The sequence below is a fragment of the Chanodichthys erythropterus genome, chromosome 10 (genome assembly GCF_024489055.1).
Source record: "Chanodichthys erythropterus isolate Z2021 chromosome 10, ASM2448905v1, whole genome shotgun sequence".
In the NCBI taxonomy this organism is placed as follows: domain Eukaryota; kingdom Metazoa; phylum Chordata; class Actinopteri; order Cypriniformes; family Xenocyprididae; genus Chanodichthys; species Chanodichthys erythropterus.
This window is the reverse complement of record NC_090230.1, coordinates 49,204,967-49,228,271: the sequence shown is the minus strand read 5'-3', so window position 1 is coordinate 49,228,271 and position 23,305 is coordinate 49,204,967. Positions and strand designations below refer to the sequence as shown.

At 40.0% G+C, this 23,305-nt stretch overlaps 3 protein-coding genes across 5 annotated transcripts; all 3 read left to right on the top strand.

Moving 5' to 3' along the window:
• Positions 1 to 1,825: 1,825 nt before the first annotated feature.
• Positions 1,826 to 4,172, top strand: LOC137029720 (zona pellucida sperm-binding protein 4-like). Of its 2 annotated transcripts, XM_067399383.1 has the most exons (8): positions 1,826 to 2,461; positions 2,510 to 2,747; positions 2,824 to 3,011; positions 3,085 to 3,182; positions 3,252 to 3,409; positions 3,497 to 3,689; positions 3,759 to 3,906; positions 3,989 to 4,172. In XM_067399383.1, the coding sequence occupies exons 1-8, from the start codon at positions 1,826 to 1,828 to the stop codon at positions 4,067 to 4,069; spliced, it is 1,740 nt and encodes a 579-aa protein (XP_067255484.1). In that variant the 3' UTR covers positions 4,070 to 4,172. The 2 variants fall into 2 exon arrangements, with proteins under 2 accessions (XP_067255484.1, XP_067255483.1); XM_067399382.1 differs by having other exon boundaries at positions 1,826 to 2,747.
• A 7,121-nt stretch (positions 4,173 to 11,293) lies between these two features.
• On the top strand, positions 11,294 to 13,707 carry LOC137029719 (zona pellucida sperm-binding protein 4-like). Its single transcript, XM_067399381.1, has 7 exons — positions 11,294 to 12,298; positions 12,375 to 12,562; positions 12,636 to 12,733; positions 12,803 to 12,960; positions 13,048 to 13,240; positions 13,310 to 13,457; positions 13,540 to 13,707. The coding sequence occupies exons 1-7, from the start codon at positions 11,296 to 11,298 to the stop codon at positions 13,618 to 13,620; spliced, it is 1,869 nt and encodes a 622-aa protein (XP_067255482.1). The 5' UTR covers positions 11,294 to 11,295; the 3' UTR covers positions 13,621 to 13,707.
• A 7,137-nt stretch (positions 13,708 to 20,844) lies between these two features.
• LOC137029718 (zona pellucida sperm-binding protein 4-like) lies at positions 20,845 to 23,036 on the top strand. Of its 2 annotated transcripts, XM_067399380.1 has the most exons (8): positions 20,845 to 21,413; positions 21,462 to 21,699; positions 21,776 to 21,963; positions 22,037 to 22,134; positions 22,204 to 22,361; positions 22,449 to 22,641; positions 22,711 to 22,858; positions 22,941 to 23,036. In XM_067399380.1, the coding sequence occupies exons 1-8, from the start codon at positions 20,847 to 20,849 to the stop codon at positions 23,019 to 23,021; spliced, it is 1,671 nt and encodes a 556-aa protein (XP_067255481.1). In that variant the 5' UTR covers positions 20,845 to 20,846; the 3' UTR covers positions 23,022 to 23,036. The 2 variants fall into 2 exon arrangements, with proteins under 2 accessions (XP_067255481.1, XP_067255480.1); XM_067399379.1 differs by having other exon boundaries at positions 20,845 to 21,699.
• The last annotated feature ends 269 nt before the right edge of the window (positions 23,037 to 23,305 follow it).

Below are 23,305 nucleotides of genomic sequence, written 5' to 3'. Positions count from 1 at the left end.
TATATATATTTAAAATAAATGACTGCACCTATTTTTTTTATATATTATTGGAATACTTCTTTCATGAAGTGTAATATTTTAAGATTGTGGTCCATTTTTGCTTCCATGTCTTTTACTCTAATGGAAAGAATTTTTAACCCTAACCCTACACATTTAGATGGAGTTTGTTTTAAGCCTACTACCCTCCGTCTGTTTGCATCTGTAGATTTCTTCTAAATTAACCAAAACAAGCTAATCTGCATATTTAAACACATCAAGATTTTTTTTCCTTAACTGTTAATACATTATATATTATAACAAATACCTGCAGAGAGCGCCAAAAGCCTGCTGATTTTTGTTGTTACACAGCACAGCACGATCAAATTCACGATCAAAGCCACCATGATTAAAAATATATTATTAGTTAAATAATAATATTCGGCCACTTCTTTGTGATAGAAATGCTACAGCCACTGTAATTTCTTCAACAAGAATATGTGGACATCAAACATGCAAAGACAGAGCGAGGGTTCAAACTTTTATTGACGTATTATCCTGTGTAAGCTTTGAAGAATAGCATTATGTAATGCTGTATTATGATTTTAAAATAGTTTTAATAAACCATGCATCCTTAGAAAACCGTTTAATAATGTGGTACATGGATGTGCGTCCATGATGCTCATCTTCTGATATTGACAGCCCAACCGATACCTTTACCATGGTTCAAAACGCAATGCATAGCACAATAAAATAATTTAAATTATAATGTGACATAAATTTCATTAGTATCAAATCAGACAGATGTGTTGATGGTGGTCAAACTATTAATGCAGCGTTAATATAATATAAATAACCCTTAAATAGCCAAAACTTTCAGGTTTGTGAACATAGGCTAGCCTACCTGAAAGAAATGCACGGGATAGATCCATCTAGGGCTTTTTTTCTTTTTCGCTTCTCATCGCCAGACAGCAGTTGCATTTTCGTGGGAATAGTTGTCACAAGTTTTCAGCCAGCAGCAAACTCAAGGTGAGGTGGGGCGTGGCGTGCGGGCATGAATGGCGTGTCGTGGAGTGAGGGCATCGGAACTCGACAAAGCCGACCTGATATAGTATTTATTTATGTATTTAATTCAGTAAATATATTTGTTTGACAGGGAAGCTCTGCGCAAACAGGAATATATATTCATTTGTTAAAAAAAAAAAAAAAAAAAAGCACCCCAGAAAAAGGGTACTTTCTCTCGAGGAAGAAAAAGGGCAGGTGCTCAAGCCTACTCATTTACACTGGGGCCTAAAAATGAATTTTGGAAAACTGGTTTCAAAGTGCAACTTTCTGAAAATTTGTGTAAACTACAAACACATCTGTGAAAATGGTGAAGGCATACATATTACATGTTTAGTCTACAGGAATGCATGTTTGGTGGGAGTGCTCTATAAAATGTTTTGTTTTGCTCTCCTCTGTACTTGTTTGTCATTGCATTTTGCGTCCGGTCAGAGATTACTCTTTTGGTGTAGGCATGTGTGCACGTGCCTGTATACACGTATGGCTTGAGGGTGAGTAAATCATGGGATAATTTTCATTTTTGGGTGAACTATCCCTTTAGTACCAGGTGTAAACAGGGCTTGAGCATATGTGGTCATATTTATGTTTGTCCAATAAGGGTGGAAAAAAGGACAATTGAATCTTAAGAACCAATAGAATCATTCAGTTTCATAAACTCCCACTCATGCAAGTCTGGTGAAACATGACAATTAATGAAGTGGGAGGGATTATTGTTAATGAGCCAAAATCTGTAGAGTAGAAAAAGACCAAAGGGCAGCATCTCAACAGTGTAACTAGCTGTTGAACAATGGCAGGAAGTTGGTGTGTTGTTCAGTCTTTAGCACTTTGTGTGTGGTTTTGTGCTTTCTGTCATGCTGTTCCACAGTTGAGTAATCTGCCCCAGAATCCTCAAGCTCTGGTGTTCCAGCAAACTGACCAGCGGTTTCAACAACCAGCTCAACAAGTTAGTCAACAGTTTCAACAGGCAGTTCAACAAGCTAGTCAACAGCAAGCTAGCCAGCGGTTTCAACAGGCAGTTCAACAACAAGCTAGCCAACGGTTTCAACAGGCAGTTCAACAAGCTAATCAACAGCAAGCTAGCCAACGGTTACAACCAGCTCAAGCTAGTCAGCAGTCTCCTCAGCGGTTTCAACAGGCAGTTCAAGCTAGTCAACAAGCTAGCCAACAGTTTCAACAGGCAGTTCAACAAGCTAATCAACAACAAGCTAGCCAACGGTTACAACCAGCTCAAGCTAGTCAGCAGTCTCCTCAGCGGTTTCAACAGGCAGTTCAAGCTAGTCAACAAGCTAGCCAACAGTTTCAACAGGCAGTTCAACAAGCTAATCAACAACAAGCTAGCCAACGGTTACAACCAGCTCAAGCTAGTCAGCAGTCTCCTCAGCGGTTTCAACAGGCAGTTCAAGCTAGCCAACAGTTTCAACAGGCAGTTCAACAAGCTAATCAACAACTAGCTAGCCAACGGTTTCAACAGGCAGTTCAAGCTAGTCAACAAGCTAGCCAACAGTTTCAACAACCAGCTCAACAAGCTAGTCAGCAGTTTTCTCAGCAGTTTCAGCCTAAGCAGCCAGTGGCACAGGCAGAGCCCATTGACAAATGTGCTGTAGCTGATTATGAGCAGATCCAATGTGGACCACCTGGTATCAGTGGTGCTGAGTGTGACGCTATCAACTGCTGCTTTAACGGACAGCAGTGTTACTATGGGAAGGCAGGTAAGAGTGAGTCAATGTAAAGGTGTTCATGTTAACCTGATCCTCAGCATTAATCTGCTCTTGTTCCTTGTTCCAGTGACTGTCCAGTGTATAAGAGATGGTCAGTTTGTGGTAGTGGTGGCTAGAGATGTTACTCTGCCTCGATTGAGCCTGGATTCAGTCCGTCTCTTGGGTGGAAACGATCCACCTTGCAGTCCTGTGGGATCCACACCTTCCTTTGCTATATACCAGTTCCCCGTCACTGCATGTGGCACGAGCATGATGGTGAGTAGCTGCTTGTGGTTTTGTTCTGCGTGGCTTAAAATGGACTGGATGCCAATAGTGTTACTGTTTGCAGGAGGACAGTGGATATGTGGTGTATGAGAACAGGATGACCTCCTCATATGAAGTGGGGATCGGACCACTTGGCTCCATCACACGGGACAGTCATTTTGAGTAAGTGATGTGTGCTTCAGCACTTCTTAATCCATGACAAATGCCACAAGCTCACTGTTTGTTGTCCAGGCTTCTCTTCCAGTGTAGGTACTCTGGTACTTCTGTGGAAGCTCTGGTTGTGGAGGTCAACACCATTCCTCCACCTCCACCAGTAGCTGCTCCTGGACCCCTCAGGGTGGAGCTTAGACTGGCAAATGGTCAGTGTGTCACCAAAGGCTGTGCAGAAGGTGAGTGTCTGTCCCAAGTATGCCTAAAGCCTTTCTAAAACTCCAGGTTGCAGCAGTTTCTGGTTTAACACCAGTGTTCTTCCTCAGGGGACGAGGCGTACACATCCTACTACAGAGATGCTGATTATCCAGTCACAAAAGTCCTGCGGGAGCCTGTGTATGTTGAGGTGCGCATTTTGGAGAGGACCGACCCTAACATTGTCCTGATACTGGGACACTGCTGGGCAACATCAACCCCCAGTCCACTCAGTCTACCCCAGTGGGACCTTCTGGTTGATGGGTGAGTAATGTCAGTCTTTATCCATCTAGTGTGCTGTAAGGCATTTCTGACTGACTCTTTGCTCTTCAGATGCCCTTACCAGGATGACCGTTACCTGACCACATTGGTTCCAGTGACCGGATCATCTGGTCTTCAGTTCCCAACCCACTACAAGCGCTTTGTTGTCAAGATGTTTACATTTGTGGATCCATCATCACTGGCTCCTCTGCAGGAAACCGTATGCTCTGCAGTCTGTCTCAAACCCTTAATCATCCCCTTTATAGTGAATTGTAGGTCTTAACCCTTTCCCCCTCTGTTAGATCTTCATCCACTGCAGTACAGCGGTGTGCCATCCCTCTTCTGGCTCTTGTGAGCAAAGCTGCGCTAGGAAAAGTGAGTGAGTGCTGTAGATTGACTTCAGGAATTGAGAAGTTATTCTCAAATGCGTCATGCTTTTACCATATCTCTTATAGGAAGAGACACGCACGTCAAGACCATCTCTAGTGGGCGAACTGTGGTTTCTAGTGGACAAGTTAACCTGGTCATATGAATTTTGTGGTTTTAATAAAGTTTGTGAAATGCATGCTTGTCTTTGGGTTTTTGACTGGAGTTTGGTCTTTCATGACTTGTATATTGGTCCAACAATGAGGTTATATGGAAAATGGAAACTGCATATTGATACTCATGCCCAAGTCCCTCTAAAGTCAATGTTCACTTGTGGGCCCCCCCAATAATGCAAGTACAACACTAATTGTCCTTTTTATCTCATGAGAATTTCTTATGTAAACTTGCAGTTTCCCTCCTAGGATGCTACCTGGGGCTCTGTTTACACCTGGTACTAAAGTTGATTCAGTCATGAATGGACTATATAAACAGACTGTTTACACAACACCGGTTCCAACTAAACTGAATTTAAGCATTTTGGTCATTTACACTGGGGCCTAAAAATGAATTTTGGAAAACTGGTTTCAAAGTGCAACTTTCTGAAAATTTGTGTAAACTACAAACACATCTGTGAAAATGGTGAAGGCATACATATTACATGTTTAGTCTACAGGAATGCATGTTTGGTGGGAGTGCTCTATAAAATGTTTTGTTTTGCTCTCCTCTGTACTTGTTTGTCATTGCATTTTGCGTCCGGTCAGAGATTACTCTTTTGGTGTAGGCCATCTGCCGGAAACCAGTTATTTTAGATTTAAATATGGATGTTTCTTACAAAAACACATAGATTTGCTTCAGAAGGCCTTTATTAACCCCATGGAGTTGTGTGGATATCTCTTATGGATGTGCTTTTTTGGAGGTAAAACTAGAATCATTCGCCGCTATAGGAGAGGAAGAATTATCTACTTATCAAATCATCAAAATCAACATGTATGTTAGACCCAATGCCGACTAAACTACTGAAAGAAATGCTTCCAGAGGTCGTAGGTCCACTTCTTGATATAATTAATTCATCTTTAACACTAGGATATGTGCCAAAAACTTTTAAGCAGGCTATTATTAAACCTCTTATTAAAAAACCTCAACTAGATCCGAGAGATTTAGTAAATTACAGGCCAATCTCGAATCTACCTTTTCTGTCAAAGATACTAGAAAAGGCAGTTTCAGCACAACTGTACTCCTTTTTAGAAAGAAATAATATCTGTGAGGATTTCCAGTCAGGATTTAGACCATACCATAGTACTGAGACTGCTCTCGTTAGAGTTACAAACGATCTACTCTTATCATCCGATCGTGGCTGTATTTCTCTATTAGTGTTATTAGATCTCAGTGCTGCTTTTGACACTATCGATCACAACATTCTTTTAAAAAGACTTGAAAACTATATTGGCATTAGTGGAATTGCTTTGGCATGGTTCAAATCTTACTTATCTGACCGTTATCAGTCTGTAGTAGTTAATGAAGAGATGTCGTATCGATCACAAGTTCAATATGGAGTACCACAAGGCTCAGTACTAGGACTGTTGCTTTTCACTCTGTACATGCTGTCCTTAGGAGAGATAATTAGGAAGCATGGTGTTAGTTTTCACTGCTACGCTGACGATACTCAGCTCCATATTTCCTCGCGCGCTGACGAAACCTACAAATTCACAAAACTAACAGAATGCATAGCTGACATTAAAAACTGGATGACAAGAAATTTCGTATTATTAAATTCAGAACAAACTGATATCCTAATCTTTGGACCAAAAACTTCTTCACAAAAAAACCTTGAATACTCTCTAACACTTGACGGGTGCTCCATTAAATCTTCGTCCTCAGTTAGGAACCTGGATGTGCTCTTTGATACCAATCTTTCATTTGAAAGTCATGTTTCTAGTATCTGTAAAACCGCTTTCTTCCATCTAAAAAATATATCTAAATTACGACATATGCTCTCAATGACAAATGCGGAACAGTTGGTTCATGCATTCATGACCTCAAGACTAGATTACTGTAACGCTCTACTGGGTGGTTGTTCTGCTCGGCTTTTAAACAGACTACAGTTGGTCAAAAATGCGGCAGCTAGAGTTCTTACTAGAACCACAAAGTATGACCATATTAGCCCAGTTCTGTCAACATTACATTGGCTCCCTATTAAACATCGTATAGATTTTAAAATCTTGCTACTTACTTATAAAGCTCTAAATGGTTTAGCTCCCCAGTATCTAAGTGAGCTCTTGGTGCATTATATTCATTCACGTCTATTGCGATCTCAGAATTCAGGCCAGTTGATAATACCCAGAATATCAAAATCAACTGAAGGCGGCAGATCCTTTTCCTATTTAGCACCTAAACTCTGGAACAATCTTCCTAGCATTGGAAGCAGACACACTCTGTCAGTTTGAATCTAGACTAAAAACACATCTCTTTGCTCTTGCATACACATAACACATTATCAATACATTAACATTTTTCAAATCCGTTAAAGGATTGTTACGCTGCAATAATTAGGTCGGCCGGAACCGAGAACATTTCCTATAACACTAGATATACCTGTACATCAGAATAAGAATGGCATCTACGCTAATATCAGTCTCTCTGCTTATCCTGAGGTTTGCCGGGTGCTGGATCCAGGCCGTATCCAGATCAGATGGAGAACCTGTGTCTGGACCTGACTACAACGTAGCCCAGGAGACAATGGGCCTACAGATCCAGTTCTGGCTGCATCTATAATTCAGATTTTTAATCTCTGTATCCGCTTACATATATTTATATATAATCTATTTTTAATCTCTATAATAAAAATGTATAATTCAGATTCTGATCTCCATATCCATTTACATATATTATATATATCTTCCAAGGGGTTTTTTCCCTCCTAGGACTTTTTTCCCAGTGCTAGCACGCTGGGGTTTTCTCCTAGGGTTTTTTTTCCACCCCTGAGAGTCAGCCAACATTGGATTAATGTAGCACCATCTTGTATATGTTACATATTACCACGCTTGCTTGTACAGCTTATTTTTTAACCACTTCTCTTTTTTCTGTGCTTCTAATATGCAAAGCTGCTTTGAAACAATTACCAATTGTAAAAAGCGCTATATAAATAAATTTGACTTGACTTGACTTGACTTCAAAATCAAGAGCACGGTTGAGTACTGTAGCAAATTAGCTCAAAATATGTATAATTACTAGTTATAATTAATATTTGGATCAGTTAATAAAATTAACTTAATGTAATAAAATTAATATTACAATGAATTAACCCGTTGTCCAATGAACACACCGTGTTAATTGTTTATTAATTCTAAGAAATGTTCATTTCCAGGTTATGGGAAATAACAATCTTATTGTACAGTACTACTAAAAGCCTGTAGTCAGGATCAACATGAATAGGGACTCCAGCATATGAGCGCAAAACACAGACAGCTTTACATGTGACATGAACAAGACTTTATTAACTAGACTAAACACTTAAACTAACATTCACACACATACATGCATACAGTTCACCAAGAGAGAGAGAGAGAGAGAGAGAGAGAGAGAGAGCTAAAGCAGAGTACAGGAAAGCAAGAAGTTACAGCATTGTTTGACATTCAGCAGATCAACAGCCTTGAGCAAACCATCAGTTTAGTTTTAACAGGCCCTTCTTTAAAAGGGGTAAGGATACTCAATGTTTCCGATAATGAGACTAAGTTTGATACTTGCATGTCTCTCCAAGTTGAATTAAAACTGTCCTGATGCAATTTGTGGAGGCTCCCATTGACACTTTGCTGATATTGTCTTGATGAAAGAGAACCAGTTGGATTCAGAGGATCTTTGGTGAATGGAAGATCTAGGCTGAGGCCTGGCACAAGCTTGGGGTTCCTTAGAAGCTTCTAGCTTCTTAAAGCATCATCTTGACGTCAGCATTTGTCAGTAAAAAAGAAGAGGAGAAAGAGAGATTTGATCTTGTGATCAGTGAATATAAGGGGTGAAGATGTCACACCCTCTTAAGGTGTCTGAGCCAATAAAGAGTTGCCCCCTCGGAGGGAAGTTTTACGAGTCTTTGTTCTGTAGCAAGATATTAGCATAAGACACTGGATTGGATGAATGAGAAAATAATACTAATACTAATGTGTCACAGAGTTAGTAACATGTAACATAAATTTCCAAATAGGAAACGAAAGTTGGAGTCCGTAGATACCAAACATGCTACCAGTGTGATTTCAGTTTAGAACGAATTAATACATAGAATAAAGCTTATACAAGGAAATTCATGAGATGGGAAAATTGGATACATGTGTATACATTTCCCAAGTGGTTATATAGAGAATACATAAGATTAAGGGAGTTTATTTGTCCCTCTCAGAAAGAATGAGTCACTAGTCTCCACAGCATTCTTTCTGATCATAAAAATACTATATATCTGTAACAGGACACCTAGTTCTGCCTGTGTGCTAGCTACATTTGGGATGCTGGTTGCAGTTTTAGGGGGATGGGTTCACAGAACTTTGATAAAGTGAGTTCATAGGTAATTCATTAAATATATTGAATAATGGTGTGTGCCTGATTGGTCCAGATGCTACAGTACCATTATAAAGCTTGGAAGAGCCAGGATATTTAATATCACTGATTTTGTGGTCTAAAAGATGGTCATATACACCCAGGGATGTGCACAGACATTTTGGGGGGCAGGGGCTCAAGTGGAAAAAAGGGCACTTCTCATAATTATTTATTTAAAAAATAATGAACCCTTAAATATATTAAGACAACTTTGACTTCCCTTACACTCACACAATTGTTTTATACTCCACAGATTTCTACAAAATAATTAGTTCACACAGAGACCATGGTCTTCTTTAGTATTCACTAGGTTTATCACAAGAGAAGTCAACAGCAACTATTTTCAAGTAGCTATATATATTTAAAATAAATGACTGCACCAATTTTTTTATATTATTGGAATACTTCTTTCATGAAGTGTACAATTTTAAGATTGTGGTCCATTTTTGCTTCCATGTCTTTTACTCTAATGGAAAGAATTTTTAACCCTAACCCTACACATTTACATGGAGTTTGTTTTAAGCCTACTACCCTCCATCTGTTTGCATCTGTAGATTTCTTCTAAATTAACCAAAACAAGCTAATCTGCATATTTAAACACATCAACATTTTTTTTTCCTTAACTGTTAATACATTATATATTATAACAAATACCTGCAGAGAGCGCCAAAAGCCTGCTGATTTTTGTTGTTACACAGCACAGCACGATCAAATTCACGATCAAAGCCACCATGATTAAAAATATATTATTAGTTAAATAATAATATTCGGCCACTTCTTTGTGATAGAAATGCTACAGCCACTGTAATTTCTTCAACAAGAATATGTGGACATCAAACATGCAAAGACAGAGCGAGGGTTCAAACTTTTATTGACGTATTATCCTGTGTAAGCTTTGATTTAAGAATAGCATTATGTAATGCTGTATTATGATTTTAAAATAGTTTTAATAAACCATGCATCCTTAGAAAACCGTTTAATAATGTGGTACATGGATGTGCGTCCATGATGCTCATCTTCTGATATTGACAGCCCAACCGATATCTTTACCATGGTTCAAAACGCAATGCATAGCACAATAAAATAATTGTAATTATAATGTGACATAAATTTCATTAGTATCAAATCAGGCAGATGTGTTGATGGTGGTCAAACTATTAATGCAGCGTTAAATGTATAAATAACCCTTAAATAGCCAAAACTTTCAGGTTTGTGAACATAGGCTAGCCTACCTGAAAGAAATGCACGGGATGGATCCGTCTAGGGCTTTTTTCTTTTTCGCTTCTCATCGCCAGACAGCAGTTGCATTTTCGTGGGAATAGTTGTCACAAGTTTTCAGCCAGCAGCAAACTCAAGGTGAGGTGGGGTGTGGCGTGCGGGCATGAATGGCGTGTCGTGGAGTGAGGGCATTGAAACTCGACAAAGCCGACCTGATATAGTATTTATTTATTTATTTATTTAATTCAGTAAATATATTTGTTTGACAGGGAAGCTCTGCGCAAACAGGAATATATATTCATTTATTAAAAAAAACAAAAAAAAAAGCACCCCAGAAAAAGGGTACTTTCTCTCGAGGAAGAAAAAGGGCAGGTGCTCAAGCCCCTTTTTTGTCTATGTGTGCACGTGCCTGTATACACCTATGGCTTGAGGGTGAGTAAATCATGGGATAATTTTCATTTTTGGGTGAACTATCCCTTTAGTACCAGGGCCCGGTTTTTCAAAAGGTTTAATCCGGATAAAATTGATCCGGATTTAGTAATCCTTTTTTTTGCGATCACGTAATCCAGTTTACTTTTGGAGCCAGTTTTTTAAAGCAACATCAGATTGGATCAATCTGATCCGGATAGGAACTTTTCAGGATCACCAAATCTGGATTTGCAGTGCTCTACGGAGGCCCTAAAGGGACATGTTGATAGAAAGAATATGGGTTTTGAATTAAATATATTTTTGTTGGATATTTACAGCTGTTTAGGGATTGTTTTATGGCACCAAAATTTCTTTTTCCTTTAGAGTAGGTTACCGAAAGGCTAAATATATAGACTAATGTCTGCATTCAATTTCTTTAACAGTTAAACTAATCAAGTGCAAGATAAAAATGTGTATGTATATTACATGATAAAAATGTTGTATTTTTTGATTAGTTTTAAAGTTTTACTACATTTTCCTCCTGGAATCCACCTTGAAATCCTACCCCGTTGGGATCAGGATAATCCTGTTTTTTTGGATCAAAGTGATGCAAATCCTACAAAAAAGTTCTGAAAAACCCAAACTAAAGGTTTGATCCGGATCAAAACCAAGATTGGATTACGTGATCTAATCCGATTATGTAATCCGTTTTTTCTTTTGAAAAACACATTTTCAAGATTTGATCCAATCCGTTATCCAAAATCCTAGTGGATTACTTTTGAAAAACCGGGCCCAGGTGTAAACAGGGCTTGAGCATATGTGGCCATATTTATGTTTGTCCAATAAGGGTGGAAAAAAGGACAATTGAATCTTAAGAACCAATAGAATCATTCAGTTTCATAAACTCCCACTCATGCAAGTCTGGAGAAACATGACAATTAATGAAGTGGGAGGGATTATTGTTAATGAGCCAAAATCTGTAGAGTAGAAAAAGACCAAAGGGCAGCATCTCAACAGTGTAACTAGCTGTTGAACAATGGCAGGAAGTTGGTGTGTTGTTCAGTCTTTAGCACTTTGTGTGTGGGTTTGTGCTTTCTGTCATGCTGTTCCACAGTTGAGTAATCTGCCCCAGAATCCTCAAGCTCTGATGTTCCAGCAAACTGACCAGCGGTTTCAACAACCAGCTCAACAACAAGTTAGTCGACAGTTTCAACAGGCAGTTCAACAAGCTAGTCAACAGCAAGCTAGCCAGCGGTTTCAACAGGCAGTTCAACAAGCTAATCAACAGCAAGCTAGCCAATGGTTACAACCAGCTCAAGCTAGTCAGCAGTTTCAACAGGCAGTTCAACAAGCTAATCAACAGCAAGCTAGCCAATGGTTACAACCAGCTCAAGCTAGTCAGCAGTTTCAACAGGCAGTTCAACAAGCTAATCAACAGCAAGCTAGCCAATGGTTACAACCAGCTCAAGCTAGTCAGCAGTTTCAACAGGCAGTTCAACAACAAGCTAGCCAACGGTTTCAACAGGCAGTTCAACAAGCTAATCAACAGCAAGCTAGCCAACGGTTACAACCAGCTCAAGCTAGTCAGCAGTTTCAACAGGCAGTTCAACAACAAGCTAGCCAACGGTTTCAACAGGCAGTTCAACAAGCTAATCAACAGCAAGCTAGCCAACGGTTACAACCAGCTCAAGCTAGTCAGCAGTCTCCTCAGCGGTTTCAACAGGCAGTTCAAGCTAGCCAACAGTTTCAACAGGCAGTTCAACAAGCTAATCAACAACAAGCTAGCCAACGGTTTCAACAGGCAGTTCAAGCTAGTCAACAAGCTAGCCAACAGTTTCAACAACCAGCTCAACAAGCTAGTCAGCAGTTTTCTCAGCAGTTTCAGCCTAAGCAGCCAGTGGCACAGGCAGAGCCCATTGACAAATGTGCTGTAGCTGATTATGAGCAGATCCAATGTGGACCACCTGGTATCAGTGGTGCTGAGTGTGACGCTATCAACTGCTGCTTTAACGGACAGCAGTGTTACTATGGGAAGGCAGGTAAGAGTGAGTCAATGTAAAGGTGTTCATGTTAACCTGATCCTCAGCATTAATCTGCTCTTGTTCCTTGTTCCAGTGACTGTCCAGTGTATAAGAGATGGTCAGTTTGTGGTAGTGGTGGCTAGAGATGTTACTCTGCCTCGATTGAGCCTGGATTCAGTCCGTCTCTTGGGTGGAAACGATCCACCTTGCAGTCCTGTGGGATCCACACCTTCCTTTGCTATATACCAGTTCCCCGTCACTGCATGTGGCACGAGCATGATGGTGAGTAGCTGCTTGTGGTTTTGTTCTGCGTGGCTTAAAATGGACTGGATGCCAATAGTGTTACTGTTTGCAGGAGGACAGTGGATATGTGGTGTATGAGAACAGGATGACCTCCTCATATGAAGTGGGGATCGGACCACTTGGCTCCATCACACGGGACAGTCATTTTGAGTAAGTGATGTGTGCTTCAGCACTTCTTAATCCATGACAAATGCCACAAGCTCACTGTTTGTTGTCCAGGCTTCTCTTCCAGTGTAGGTACTCTGGTACTTCTGTGGAAGCTCTGGTTGTGGAGGTCAACACCATTCCTCCACCTCCACCAGTAGCTGCTCCTGGACCCCTCAGGGTGGAGCTTAGACTGGCAAATGGTCAGTGTGTCACCAAAGGCTGTGCAGAAGGTGAGTGTCTGTCCCAAGTATGCCTAAAGCCTTTCTAAAACTCCAGGTTGCAGCAGTTTCTGGTTTAACACCAGTGTTCTTCCTCAGGGGACGAGGCGTACACATCCTACTACAGAGATGCTGATTATCCAGTCACAAAAGTCCTGCGGGAGCCTGTGTATGTTGAGGTGCGCATTTTGGAGAGGACCGACCCTAACATTGTCCTGATACTGGGACACTGCTGGGCAACATCAACCCCCAGTCCACTCAGTCTACCCCAGTGGGACCTTCTGGTTGATGGGTGAGTAATGTCAGTCTTTATCCATCTAGTGTGCTGTAAGGCATTTCTGACTGACTCTTTGCTCTTCAGATGCCCTTACCAGGATGACCGTTACCTGACCACATTGGTTCCAGTGACCGGATCATCTGGTCTTCAGTTCCCAACCCACTACAAGCGCTTTGTTGTCAAGATGTTTACATTTGTGGATCCATCATCACTGGCTCCTCTGCAGGAAACCGTATGCTCTGCAGTCTGTCTCAAACCCTTAATCATCCCCTTTATAGTGAATTGTAGGTCTTAACCCTTTCCCCCTCTGTTAGATCTTCATCCACTGCAGTACAGCGGTGTGCCATCCCTCTTCTGGCTCTTGTGAGCAAAGCTGCGCTAGGAAAAGTGAGTGAGTGCTGTAGATTGACTTCAGGAATTGAGAAGTTATTCTCAAATGCGTCATGCTTTTACCATATCTCTTATAGGAAGAGACACGCACGTCAAGACCATCTCTAGTGGGCGAACTGTGGTTTCTAGTGGACAAGTTAACCTGGTCATATGAATTTTGTGGTTTTAATAAAGTTTGTGAAATGCATGCTTGTCTTTGGGTTTTTGACTGGAGTTTGGTCTTTCATGACTTGTATATTGGTCCAACAATGAGGTTATATGGAAAATGGAAACTGCATATTGATACTCATGCCCAAGTCCCTCTAAAGTCAATGTTCACTTGTGGGCCCCCCCAATAATGCAAGTACAACACTAATTGTCCTTTTTATCTCATGAGAATTTCTTATGTAAACTTGCAGTTTCCCTCCTAGGATGCTACCTGGGGCTCTGTTTACACCTGGTACTAAAGTTGATTCAGTCATGAATGGACTATATAAACAGACTGTTTACACAACACCGGTTCCAACTAAACTGAATTTAAGCATTTTGGTCATTTACACTGGGGCCTAAAAATGAATTTTGGAAAACTGGTTTCAAAGTGCAACTTTCTGAAAATTTGTGTAAACTACAAACACATCTGTGAAAATGGTGAAGGCATACATATTACATGTTTAGTCTACAGGAATGCATGTTTGGTGGGAGTGCTCTATAAAATGTTTTGTTTTGCTCTCCTCTGTACTTGTTTGTCATTGCATTTTGCGTCCGGTCAGAGATTACTCTTTTGGTGTAGGCCATCTGCCGGAAACCAGTTATTTTAGATTTAAATATGGATGTTTCTTACAAAAACACATAGATTTGCTTCAGAAGGCCTTTATTAACCCCATGGAGTTGTGTGGATATCTCTTATGGATGTGCTTTTTTGGAGGTAAAACTAGAATCATTCGCCGCTATAGGAGAGGAAGAATTATCTACTTATCAAATCATCAAAATCAACATGTATGTTAGACCCAATGCCGACTAAACTACTGAAAGAAATGCTTCCAGAGGTCGTAGGTCCACTTCTTGATATAATTAATTCATCTTTAACACTAGGATATGTGCCAAAAACTTTTAAGCAGGCTATTATTAAACCTCTTATTAAAAAACCTCAACTAGATCCGAGAGATTTAGTAAATTACAGGCCAATCTCGAATCTACCTTTTCTGTCAAAGATACTAGAAAAGGCAGTTTCAGCACAACTGTACTCCTTTTTAGAAAGAAATAATATCTGTGAGGATTTCCAGTCAGGATTTAGACCATACCATAGTACTGAGACTGCTCTCGTTAGAGTTACAAACGATCTACTCTTATCATCCGATCGTGGCTGTATTTCTCTATTAGTGTTATTAGATCTCAGTGCTGCTTTTGACACTATCGATCACAACATTCTTTTAAAAAGACTTGAAAACTATATTGGCATTAGTGGAATTGCTTTGGCATGGTTCAAATCTTACTTATCTGACCGTTATCAGTCTGTAGTAGTTAATGAAGAGATGTCGTATCGATCACAAGTTCAATATGGAGTACCACAAGGCTCAGTACTAGGACTGTTGCTTTTCACTCTGTACATGCTGTCCTTAGGAGAGATAATTAGGAAGCATGGTGTTAGTTTTCACTGCTACGCTGACGATACTCAGCTCCATATTTCCTCGCGCGCTGACGAAACCTACAAATTCACAAAACTAACAGAATGCATAGCTGACATTAAAAACTGGATGACAAGAAATTTCGTATTATTAAATTCAGAACAAACTGATATCCTAATCTTTGGACCAAAAACTTCTTCACAAAAAAACCTTGAATACTCTCTAACACTTGACGGGTGCTCCATTAAATCTTCGTCCTCAGTTAGGAACCTGGATGTGCTCTTTGATACCAATCTTTCATTTGAAAGTCATGTTTCTAGTATCTGTAAAACCGCTTTCTTCCATCTAAAAAATATATCTAAATTACGACATATGCTCTCAATGACAAATGCGGAACAGTTGGTTCATGCATTCATGACCTCAAGACTAGATTACTGTAACGCTCTACTGGGTGGTTGTTCTGCTCGGCTTTTAAACAGACTACAGTTGGTCAAAAATGCGGCAGCTAGAGTTCTTACTAGAACCACAAAGTATGACCATATTAGCCCAGTTCTGTCAACATTACATTGGCTCCCTATTAAACATCGTATAGATTTTAAAATCTTGCTACTTACTTATAAAGCTCTAAATGGTTTAGCTCCCCAGTATCTAAGTGAGCTCTTGGTGCATTATAGTCATTCACGTCTATTGCGATCTCAGAATTCAGGCCAGTTGATAATACCCAGAATATCAAAATCAACTGAAGGCGGCAGATCCTTTTCCTATTTAGCACCTAAACTCTGGAACAATCTTCCTAGCATTGGAAGCAGACACACTCTGTCAGTTTGAATCTAGACTAAAAACACATCTCTTTGCTCTTGCATACACATAACACATTATCAATACATTAACATTTTTCAAATCCGTTAAAGGATTGTTACGCTGCAATAATTAGGTCGGCCGGAACCGAGAACATTTCCTATAACACTAGATATACCTGTACATCAGAATAAGAATGGCATCTACGCTAATATCAGTCTCTCTGCTTATCCTGAGGTTTGCCGGGTGCTGGATCCAGGCCGTATCCAGATCAGATGGAGAACCTGTGTCTGGACCTGACTACAACGTAGCCCAGGAGACAATGGGCCTACAGATCCAGTTCTGGCTGCATCTATAATTCAGATTTTTAATCTCCGTATCCGCTTACATATATTTATATATAATCTATTTTTAATCTCTATAATAAAAATGTATAATTCAGATTCTGATCTCCATATCCATTTACATATATTATATATATCTTCCAAGGAGTTTTTTCCCTCCTAGGACTTTTTTCCCAGTGCTAGCACGCTGGGGTTTTCTCCTAGGGTTTTTTTTCCACCTCTGAGAGTCAGCCGACATTGGCTTAATGTAGCACCATCTTGTATATGTTACATATTACCACGCTTGCTTGTACAGCTTATTTTTTAACCACTTCTCTTTTTTCTGTGCTTCTAATATGTAAAGCTGCTTTGAAACAATTACCAATTGTAAAAAGCGCTATATAAATAAATTTGACTTGACTTGACTTGACTTCAAAATCAGGAGCACGGTTGAGTACTGTAGCAAATTAGCTCAAAATATGTATAATTACTAGTTATAATTAATATTTGGATCAGTTAATAAAATTAACTTAATGTAATAAAATTAATATTACAATCAATTAACCCGTTGTCCAATGAACACACCGTGTTAATTGTTTATTAATTCTAAGAAATGTTCATTTCCAGGTTATGGGAAATAACAATCTTATTGTACAGTACTACTAAAAGCCTGTAGTCAGGATCGACATGAATAGGGACTCCAGCATATGAGCGCAAAACACAGACAGCTTTACATGTGACATGAACAAGACTTTATTAACTAGACTAAACACTTAAACTAACATTCACACACATATATGCATACAGTTCACCAAGAGAGAGAGAGAGAGAGAGAGAGAGAGAGCTAAAGCAGAGTACAGGAAAGCAAGAAGTTACAGCATTGTTTGACATTCAGCAGATCAACAGCCTTGAGCAAACCATCAGTTTAGTTTTAACAGGCCCTTCTTTAAAAGGGGTAAGGATACTCAATGTTTCCGATAATGAGACTAAGTTTGATACTTGCATGTCTCTCCAAGTTGAATTAAAACTGTCCTGATGCAATTTGTGGAGGCTCCCATTGAATCTTTGCTGATATTGTCTTGATGAAAGAGAACCAGTTGGATTCAGAGGATCTTTGGTGAATGGAAGATCTAGGCTGAGGCCTGGCACAAGCTTGGGGTTCCTTAGAAGCTTCTAGCTTCTTAAAGCATCATCTTGACGTCAGCATTTTTCAGTAAAAAAGAAGAGGAGAAAGAGAGATTTGATCTTGTGATCAGTGAATATAAGGGGTGAAGATGTCACACCCTCTTAAGGTGTCTGAGCCAATAAAGAGTTGCCCCCTCGGAGGGAAGTTTTACGAGTCTTTGTTCTGTAGCAAGATATTAGCATAAGACACTGGATTGGATGAATGAGAAAATAATACTAATACTAATGTGTCACAGAGTTAGTAACATGTAACATAAATTTCCAAATAGGAAACGAAAGTTGGAGTCCGTAGATACCAAACATGCTACCAGTGTGATTTCAGTTTAGAAAGAATTAATACATAGAATAAAGCTTATACAAGGAAATTCATGAGATGGGAAAATTGGATACATGTGTATACATTTCCCAAGTGGTTATATAGAGAATACATAAGATTAAGGGAGTTTATTTGTCCCTCTCAGAAAGAATGAGTCACTAGTCTCCACAGCATTCTTTCTGATCATAAAAATACTATATATCTGTAACAGGACACCTAGTTCTGCCTGTGTGCTAGCTACATTTGGGATGCTGGTTGCAGTTTTAGGGGGATGGGTTCACAGAACTTTGATAAAGTGAGTTCATAGGTAATTCATTAAATATATTGAATAATGGTGTGTGCCTGATTGGTCCAGATGCTACAGTACCATTATAAAGCTTGGAAGAGCCAGGATATTTAATATCACTGATTTTGTGGTCTAAAAGATGGTCATATACACCCAGGGATGTGCACAGACATTTTGGGGGGCAGGGGCTCAAGTGGAAAAAAGGGCACTTCTCATAATTATTTATTTAAAAAATAATGAACCCTTAAATATATTAAGACAACTTTGACTTCCCTTACACTCACACAATTGTTTTATACTCCACAGATTTCTACAAAATAATTAGTTCACACAGAGACCATGGTCTTCTTTAGTATTCACTAGGTTTATCACAAGAGAAGTCAACAGCAACTATTTTCAAGTAGCTATATATATTTAAAATAAATGACTGCACCAATTTTTTTATATTATTGGAATACTTCTTTCATGAAGTGTACAATTTTAAGATTGTGGTCCATTTTTGCTTCCATGTCTTTTACTCTAATGGAAAGAATTTTTAACCCTAACCCTACACATTTACATGGAGTTTGTTTTAAGCCTACTACCCTCCATCTGTTTGCATCTGTAGATTTCTTCTAAATTAACCAAAACAAGCTAATCTGCATATTTAAACACATCAACATTTTTTTTCCTTAACTGTTAATACATTATATATTATAACAAATACCTGCAGAGAGCGCCAAAAGCCTGCTGATTTTTGTTGTTACACAGCACAGCACGATCAAATTCACGATCAAAGCCACCATGATTAAAAATATATTATTAGTTAAATAATAATATTCGGCCACTTCTTTGTGATAGAAATGCTACAGCCACTGTAATTTCTTCAACAAGAATATGTGGACATCAAACATGCAAAGACAGAGCGAGGGTTCAAACTTTTATTGACGTATTATCCTGTGTAAGCTTTGATTTAAGAATAGCATTATGTAATGCTGTATTATGATTTTAAAATAGTTTTAATAAACCATGCATCCTTAGAAAACCGTTTAATAATGTGGTACATGGATGTGCGTCCATGATGCTCATCTTCTGATATTGACAGCCCAACCGATATCTTTACCATGGTTCAAAACGCAATGCATAGCACAATAAAATAATTGAAATTATAATGTGACATAAATTTCATTAGTATCAAATCAGGCAGATGTGTTGATGGTGGTCAAACTATTAATGCAGCGTTAAATGTATAAATAACCCTTAAATAGCCAAAACTTTCAGGTTTGTGAACATAGGCTAGCCTACCTGAAAGAAATGCACGGGATGGATCCATCTAGGGCTTTTTTCTTTTTCGCTTCTCATCGCCAGACAGCAGTTGCATTTTCGTGGGAATAGTTGTCACAAGTTTTCAGCCAGCAGCAAACTCAAGGTGAGGTGGGGCGTGGCGTGCGGGCATGAATGGCGTGTCGTGGAGTGAGGGCATCGGAACTCGACAAAGCCGACCTGATATAGTATTTATTTATTTATTTATTTAATTCAGTAAATATATTTGTTTGACAGGGAAGCTCTGCGCAAACAGGAATATATATTCATTTATTAAAAAAAAAAAAAAAAAGCACCCCAGAAAAAGGGTACTTTCTCTCGAGGAAGAAAAAGGGCAGGTGCTCAAGCCCCTTTTTTGTCTATGTGTGCACGTGCCTGTATACACCTATGGCTTGAGGGTGAGTAAATCATGGGATAATTTTCATTTTTGGGTGAACTATCCCTTTAGTACCAGGGCCCGGTTTTTCAAAAGGTTTAATCCGGATAAAATTGATCCGGATTTAGTAATCCTTTTTTGCGGTCTGTGATCACGTAATCCAGCTTACTTTTGGAGCCAGTTTTTTAAAGCAACATCAGATTGGATCAATCTGATCCGGATAGGAACTTTTCAGGATCACCAAATCTGGATTAGCAGTGCTCTACGGAGGCCCTAAAGGGACATGTTGATAGAAAGAATATGGGTTTTGAATTAAATATATTTTTGTTGGATATTTACAGCTGTTTAGGGATTGTTTTATGGCACCAAAATTTCTTTTTACTTTAGAGTAGGTTACCGAAAGGCTAAATATATAGACTAATGTCTGCATTCAATTTCTTTAACAGTTAAACTAATCAAGTGCAAGATAAAAATGTGTATGTATATTACATGATAAAAATGTTGTATTTTTTGATTAGTTTTAAAGTTTTACTACATTTTCCTCCTGGAATCCACCTTGAAATCCTACCCCCTGTTGGGATCAGGATAATCCTGTTTTTTTGGATCAAAGTGATGCAAATCCTACAAAAAAGTTCTGAAAAACCCAAACTAAAGGTTTGATCCGGATCAAAACCAAGATTGGATTACGTGATCTAATCCGATTATGTAATCCATTTTTTCTTTTGAAAAACACATTTTCAAGATTTGATCCAATCCGTTATCCAAAATCCTAGTGGATTACTTTTGAAAAACCGGGCCCAGGTGTAAACAGGGCTTGAGCATATGTGGCCATATTTATGTTTGTCCAATAAGGGTGGAAAAAAGGACAATTGAATCTTAAGAACCAATAGAATCATTCAGTTTCATAAACTCCCACTCATGCAAGTCTGGAGAAACATGACAATTAATGAAGTGGGAGGGATTATTGTTAATGAGCCAAAATCTGTAGAGTAGAAAAAGACCAAAGGGCAGCATCTCAACAGTGTAACTAGCTGTTGAACAATGGCAGGAAGTTGGTGTGTTGTTCAGTCTTTAGCACTTTGTGTGTGGTTTTGTGCTTTCTGTCATGCTGTTCCACAGTTGAGTAATCTGCCCCAGAATCCTCAAGCTCTGATGTTCCAGCAAACTGACCAGCGGTTTCAACAACCAGCTCAACAACAAGTTAGTCGACAGTTTCAACAGGCAGTTCAACAAGCTAGTCAACAGCAAGCTAGCCAGCGGTTTCAACAGGCAGTTCAACAAGCTAATCAACAGCAAGCTAGCCAACGGTTACAACCAGCTCAAGCTAGTCAGCAGTTTCAACAGGCAGTTCAACAACAAGCTAGCCAACGGTTTCAACAGGCAGTTCAACAAGCTAATCAACAGCAAGCTAGCCAACGGTTACAACCAGCTCAAGCTAGTCAGCAGTTTCAACAGGCAGTTCAACAACAAGCTAGCCAACGGTTTCAACAGGCAGTTCAACAAGCTAATCAACAGCAAGCTAGCCAACGGTTACAACCAGCTCAAGCTAGTCAGCAGTCTCCTCAGCGGTTTCAACAGGCAGTTCAAGCTAGCCAACAGTTTCAACAGGCAGTTCAACAAGCTAATCAACAACAAGCTAGCCAACGGTTTCAACAGGCAGTTCAAGCTAGTCAACAAGCTAGCCAACAGTTTCAACAACCAGCTCAACAAGCTAGTCAGCAGTTTTCTCAGCAGTTTCAGCCTAAGCAGCCAGTGGCACAGGCAGAGCCCATTGACAAATGTGCTGTAGCTGATTATGAGCAGATCCAATGTGGACCACCTGGTATCAGTGGTGCTGAGTGTGACGCTATCAACTGCTGCTTTAACGGACAGCAGTGTTACTATGGGAAGGCAGGTAAGAGTGAGTCAATGTAAAGGTGTTCATGTTAACCTGATCCTCAGCATTAATCTGCTCTTGTTCCTTGTTCCAGTGACTGTCCAGTGTATAAGAGATGGTCAGTTTGTGGTAGTGGTGGCTAGAGATGTTACTCTGCCTCGATTGAGCCTGGATTCAGTCCGTCTCTTGGGTGGAAACGATCCACCTTGCAGTCCTGTGGGATCCACACCTTCCTTTGCTATATACCAGTTCCCCGTCACTGCATGTGGCACGAGCATGATGGTGAGTAGCTGCTTGTGGTTTTGTTCTGCGTGGCTTAAAATGGACTGGATGCCAATAGTGTTACTGTTTGCAGGAGGACAGTGGATATGTGGTGTATGAGAACAGGATGACCTCCTCATATGAAGTGGGGATCGGACCACTTGGCTCCATCACACGGGACAGTCATTTTGAGTAAGTGATGTGTGCTTCAGCACTTCTTAATCCATGACAAATGCCACAAGCTCACTGTTTGTTGTCCAGGCTTCTCTTCCAGTGTAGGTACTCTGGTACTTCTGTGGAAGCTCTGGTTGTGGAGGTCAACACCATTCCTCCACCTCCACCAGTAGCTGCTCCTGGACCCCTCAGGGTGGAGCTTAGACTGGCAAATGGTCAGTGTGTCACCAAAGGCTGTGCAGAAGGTGAGTGTCTGTCCCAAGTATGCCTAAAGCCTTTCTAAAACTCCAGGTTGCAGCAGTTTCTGGTTTAACACCAGTGTTCTTCCTCAGGGGACGAGGCGTACACATCCTACTACAGAGATGCTGATTATCCAGTCACAAAAGTCCTGCGGGAGCCTGTGTATGTTGAGGTGCGCATTTTGGAGAGGACCGACCCTAACATTGTCCTGATACTGGGACACTGCTGGGCAACATCAACCCCCAGTCCACTCAGTCTACCCCAGTGGGACCTTCTGGTTGATGGGTGAGTAATGTCAGTCTTTATCCATCTAGTGTGCTGTAAGGCATTTCTGACTGACTCTTTGCTCTTCAGATGCCCTTACCAGGATGACCGTTACCTGACCACATTGGTTCCAGTGACCGGATCATCTGGTCTTCAGTTCCCAACCCACTACAAGCGCTTTGTTGTCAAGATGTTTACATTTGTGGATCCATCATCACTGGCTCCTCTGCAGGAAACCGTATGCTCTGCAGTCTGTCTCAAACCCTTAATCATCCCCTTTATAGTGAATTGTAGGTCTTAACCCTTTCCCCCTCTGTTAGATCTTCATCCACTGCAGTACAGCGGTGTGCCATCCCTCTTCTGGCTCTTGTGAGCAAAGCTGCGCTAGGAAAAGTGAGTGAGTGCTGTAGATTGACTTCAGGAATTGAGAAGTTATTCTCAAATGCGTCATGCTTTTACCATATCTCTTATAGGAAGAGACACGCACGTCAAGACCATCTCTAGTGGGCGAACTGTGGTTTCTAGTGGACAAGTTAACCTGGTCATATGAATTTTGTGGTTTTAATAAAGTTTGTGAAATGCATGCTTGTCTTTGGGTTTTTGACTGGAGTTTGGTCTTTCATGACTTGTATATTGGTCCAACAATGAGGTTATATGGAAAATGGAAACTGCATATTGATACTCA